The sequence below is a fragment of the Antennarius striatus genome, chromosome 21 (genome assembly GCF_040054535.1).
Source record: "Antennarius striatus isolate MH-2024 chromosome 21, ASM4005453v1, whole genome shotgun sequence".
NCBI classification, from domain to species: domain Eukaryota; kingdom Metazoa; phylum Chordata; class Actinopteri; order Lophiiformes; family Antennariidae; genus Antennarius; species Antennarius striatus.
This window is the reverse complement of record NC_090796.1, coordinates 17,717,501-17,722,500: the sequence shown is the minus strand read 5'-3', so window position 1 is coordinate 17,722,500 and position 5,000 is coordinate 17,717,501. Positions and strand designations below refer to the sequence as shown.

The window sequence follows — 5,000 nt, the reverse complement described above, 5'->3', positions numbered from 1 at the left end:
AGGAGGGATTATCTGTTTCTGATGTCATGATGATGGTATGATGATGTCATGATAGTCTGATGATGATATCATGATGATGGTATGATGATGTCATGATAGTGTGATGATGATGTCATGATAGTGTGATGTTGATGTCATGATGATGTCACTATAATGTCACGGGGTCACGTCTCTAAGTGATGTGGAGTCATGAACTCATTTCCTGTGGCTCATCCGTCTTCAGTGAGGAGCTGTCTGCAGCCGGAATGCCAAGAATGCTAACAATGCTAAGGACGCTAAAGAGGATGTCATGTGGTCTCAGACCAGTGAGGTCAGAAAGAGGCTGGACTGTCCCTGATGACATCATCATGAGTTAACGTACCTGTGTGGGCGGAGACAGTCGTCTGTCCAGGCTGCAGATTGGTCGTAGCCACGCCCCTTTGTGTTGTTGACTATTTAAAACAAGAGGCCACGCCTCCTTGCCTCCCTGTAATTGAAGTCCCGCCCACTGCATGCAAGCTCCACCTGCCAGGTGACATCACAGAGAAGAGATTTTATTGATTTATACATTCATGTTCTGCCTCAGGAAAATGAGGAGGAAGAGGAAGGAGGAAGAGGAAGGAGGAAGAGGAAGAGGAAGAGGAAGGAGGTTGTTCCTCAAATGCTTCACCTGTTCTTTAAATACATTTAAATACGATCGTGAGTCAAACCATCTCAGGTGTTCTGACTGATACCCACACCCACCAGCAGGGGGCGTCTGGACTCGTATCCACGGGAGGAGGAGGAGTGAGGAAGGTCTCCCTCATCTCCTCCTCCAGCTGCTCCTCTTCTCCTCTCTTGACATCTTTAATCAGTGTCACATTAAAATGCACACACACACACACACACACACACACACACACACACACACACACACACACACACACACACACACACACACACACACACACACCATGAGCAGAGAGTGTGTGTCTGCACCATCTGCAGTTATGAGTGAAGCATTCCATCCTCCTCTTCCTCCTCAGACCCGGGGGTCAAACCTCAGACTGCAGACACTCCACTTCAGTGGTATTTGCTGCAGTGCATTATGGGTAATGGAGGCTGGTGAATAAAATGTAGGCCAGAAATATGAATAAACAGAACGTTTGAATGCAGACGACTGACAGGTGGGAGATTCTACCTGAGTCGCTTGAAAGGCATCATGGGAAAGTAGAAAGTACGCTTCATCCTACCTCCTCACCCCCCTCACCCCCCCTCACTCCCCCACTCTCTCTCTCCTTTTCAGTCAGGATGTATGAAGGACAACTCATCTACATATGAATGTGTATCACACACACACACACACACACACACACACACACACACACACACACACACACACACACACACACACACACACACACACACACACACACACACACACACACAGCAGTAGGTAGGTCGGTTTCGTTTGAAGTGTTGTGATTTAATTTTCTGACATATTCATCCTCTGATCTCATTTAGTTCTTTATTTTGCTTTTCTTTACCTCCTTCCTCATCCCTTCATCCTCATCCCTTCATCCCTCCTTCCTCATCCCTTCATCCTCATCCCTCCTTCCTCATCCCTCCATCCTCATCCCTCCTTCCTCATCCCTCCTTCCTCATCCCTCCTTCCTCATCCCTTCATCCTCATCCCTCCTTCCTCATCCCTCCATCCTCATCCCTCCTTCCTCATCCCTCCTTCCTCTTCCCTCCATCCTCATCCTCATCCCTCCTTCCTCATCCCTCCATCCTCATCCCTCCTTCCTCATCCCTCCATCCTCATCCCTTCATCCTTCCATCCTCATCCCTTCATCCTCATCCCTCCTTCCTCATCCCTCCATCCTCATCCCTTCATCCCTCCTTCCTCATCCCTTCATCCTCATCCCTTCATCCCTCCATCCTCATCCCTTCATCCCTTCTTCCTCATCCCTCCATCCTCATCCCTTCATCCCTCCATCCTCATCCCTTCATCCCTTCTTCCTCATCCCTCCATCCTCATCCCTTCATCCCTCCATCCTCATCCCTTCATCCCTCCATCCTCATCCCTCCATCCTCATCCCTTCATCCCTCCATCCTCATCCCTTCATCCCTCCATCCTCATCCCTCCATCCTCATCCCTTCATCCCTCCATCCTCATCCCTTCATCCCTTCTTCCTCATCCCTCCATCCTCATCCCTTCATCCCTCCATCCTCATCCCTTCATCCCTCCATCCTCATCCCTCCATCCTCATCCCTCCATCCTCATCCTCTGAGTCAGGACTGCTGTGAGCGACTGACCAATCAGACAGGAACAGCAGGTCGTTGGTTACCATGGTAACACATTCATCAGCTAATTGTTAGTGTTTCTTAGCGTTTACTTAGCTTAGCAACAGGCTAATTATTCTCCTCACATACAGGAAGTATCGATGGCATCTGGTTGGTTCCCTACTGCTGCTGACACCTGACAGGAAACAGCTGATGGAGCAGGAAGGGGGGGGGGTGCTGAGGAGGAGGAGGGGGGTCAGGGGTGAGACAGGTGAGGAAGAGGAAGGTAGAAAGTTTCATAATTCAGCTTTTCACTGAAACTTCATCTCATCCATTATTAACAAAGGAAACACTGAAGCAGCCAATCAGCTGTCAGCGCTAATGTGGAATTATTCACTAAATTAACTCTAACTGTGTGTGTGTGTGTGTGTGTGTGTGTGTGTGTGTGTGTGTGTGTGTGTGTGTGTGTTTAAACTGATTGCTAATTTTATTCTGAACAACAGAAGGTCATTCAGGAAAAAATAAGAGAAAAATCTTCCTGGAATGAACAAAGAAAGAAGAAGAGAAGAGAGGAGGAGGAGGAGGAGGAGGAGGAGGAGGAGGAGGAGGAGGTGTCTGCTAACGTTAGCTTAGCTTCTTGCTCCGGCTAACCTGATTGGTGGGTTTAGTTAAACATTGTCAGTCTGGTCTCGTTCACATTTCAGGACAAAGAGCTGCAGACGAACAAAAGAAGAATAATTTCCCGACTAAATGATGATGATTTGTTTTTGTGTTTGTGAGCATCCATTAAAACACTTTTAATTCGGTTTTTCCGCGCCGTCAGCACAACTAATTCCCCACGAGCGTCGTCTGGGAGTCATAACTCACACGTGAACACGTGAACACGTGGACGTGACACGCCTCAGCTGGAGACGAAGCAGTTTGGTGAAGGCGGTGCTCTGCAGGAGGCAGGTGAGTGTGTGTTGGACACAGACCGGTTCATCCTCAGGTGAGTCTGACCCACAGGACGCTAACGCTAGCACTAATGCTACATCACCCAAATGAAAACCTGACCGGCTCCGCCCCCAAAAGGTCACCTCTGGATTCAGTTTAAAGAGACCATGAAGGCTAAAGACTATTATATGTATATATATATATATATATATATATATATATATATATATAAAAAATGTCCCTCTCACCCTTGTGGGTGGTATCTGTGTGTCATCCTCAAGCTCGGGTCCTCTACCAGAGGCCTGGGAGTCTGAGGGTTCTGTCAGTATCTTAGCTGTTCCTAGGACTGCGCTCTTCTGGACTGAGGCTTCAGATGTTGTTCCAGGAATCTGCTGGAGCCACTCTTCCAGTTTGGGGGTCACTGCCCCAAGTGCTCCTACTACCACGGGGACCACATTAACCTTAACCTTCCACATCTGTTCCAGCTGTTCTTTCAACCCTTGATACTTCTCAATCTTTTCGTGTCCCTTCTTCCTGATGTTGGCGTCAGCTGGAATCTCCACATCTATCACCAATGCTCTCTTCTGCTCTTTGTCCATCACCACTATGTCCGGTTTGTTAGCCAGTAGCTGTTTGTCGGTCTGGAAGCTGAAGTCCCACAGGATCTTAGCCTTGCCGTTCTCAACCACCTTCGGTGGTATGTCCCATTGGGATTTGGGTACTTCTAGTCCATACCGGGTACAGATGTTCCTGTACACTATCACAGCTACTTGGTTGTGCCTTTCCATGTATGCTGAGCTGGCGAGCATCTTACACCCTGCTACCACATGCTGGACTGACTCTGGGGCTTCTTTACATAGCCTGCACCTTGGGTCAGATCTACTGTGGTAGATATTGGCCTCTATTGCCCTTGTACTTAGGGCCTGTTCTTGTGCTGCCATGATCAGTGCCTCTGTGCTGTCTGTCAGTCCAGCTTTATTCAGCCATTGGTAGGTCTTCTTGATATCAGCCACTTCCTCTATCTGACGGTGGTACATGCCGTGTAGGGGCTTGTCCCTCCATGTTGTCTCCTCCTCCTCCTCCTCCTCTTCAGGTTTCTGCTGTCTAAGGCATTCACTGAGCAGTTCATCTGTTGGGGCCATCTTCCTGATGTACTCTTGGATTTTTGATGTCTCATCCTGGACAGTGGCCCTGATGCTCACTAGTCCTCGGCCTCCCTCTTTCCGCTTAGTGTACAGCCTCAGGATGCTGGACTTGGGGTGAAACCCTCCATGCATGGTGAGGAGCTTTCTAGTCTTGATATCTGTGGCTTCTATCTCCTCCTTTGGCCAGCTTATGATCCCAGCGGGGTATCTGATGACCAGCAGTGCATACATGTTGATGGCTCGGACCTTGTTCTTGCCATTCAGCTGACTTCTCAGGACTTGCCTTACTCTCTGGAGGTATTTGGCTGTGGATGACTTCCTTGCGGCCTCCTCATGGTTGCCATTAGCCTGTGGGATTCCAAGGTATTTGTAGCTGTCCTTGATGTCTTCTATCCTGCCCCCTGGTAGGTTGACCCCTTCAGTTCTGATCATCTTGCCTCTTCTTGATACCATCTGGCCACATTTGTCTAATCCGAATGACATCCCTATGTCGTCGCTGTAGATCCTGGTGGTGTGGATCAGCGAGTCAATTTCTCGCTCATTCCTGGCATACAGCTTGATGTCATCCATGTAGAGGAGATGGCTGATTGTTGTCCCGCTTCGGAATTGGTATCCGTAGCCGCTGTTTGTGATGATGTGACTGAGGGGGTTCAGGCCTATGCAGAACAGCAGTGATGA

At 48.8% G+C, this 5,000-nt stretch overlaps 1 protein-coding gene across 1 annotated transcript in view; it reads right to left on the bottom strand.

The window, feature by feature from the left end:
- The window catches only part of LOC137588791 (transcription elongation regulator 1-like protein), a 21,487-nt gene that overhangs the window by 2,506 nt on the left and 13,981 nt on the right, over positions 1–5,000 (bottom strand). The window contains exon 6 of the mRNA XM_068306070.1: positions 362–504. Within this exon, the coding sequence (XP_068162171.1) occupies positions 362–504 (143 nt within the window). The remainder of the gene's footprint in view (positions 1–361; positions 505–5,000) is intronic.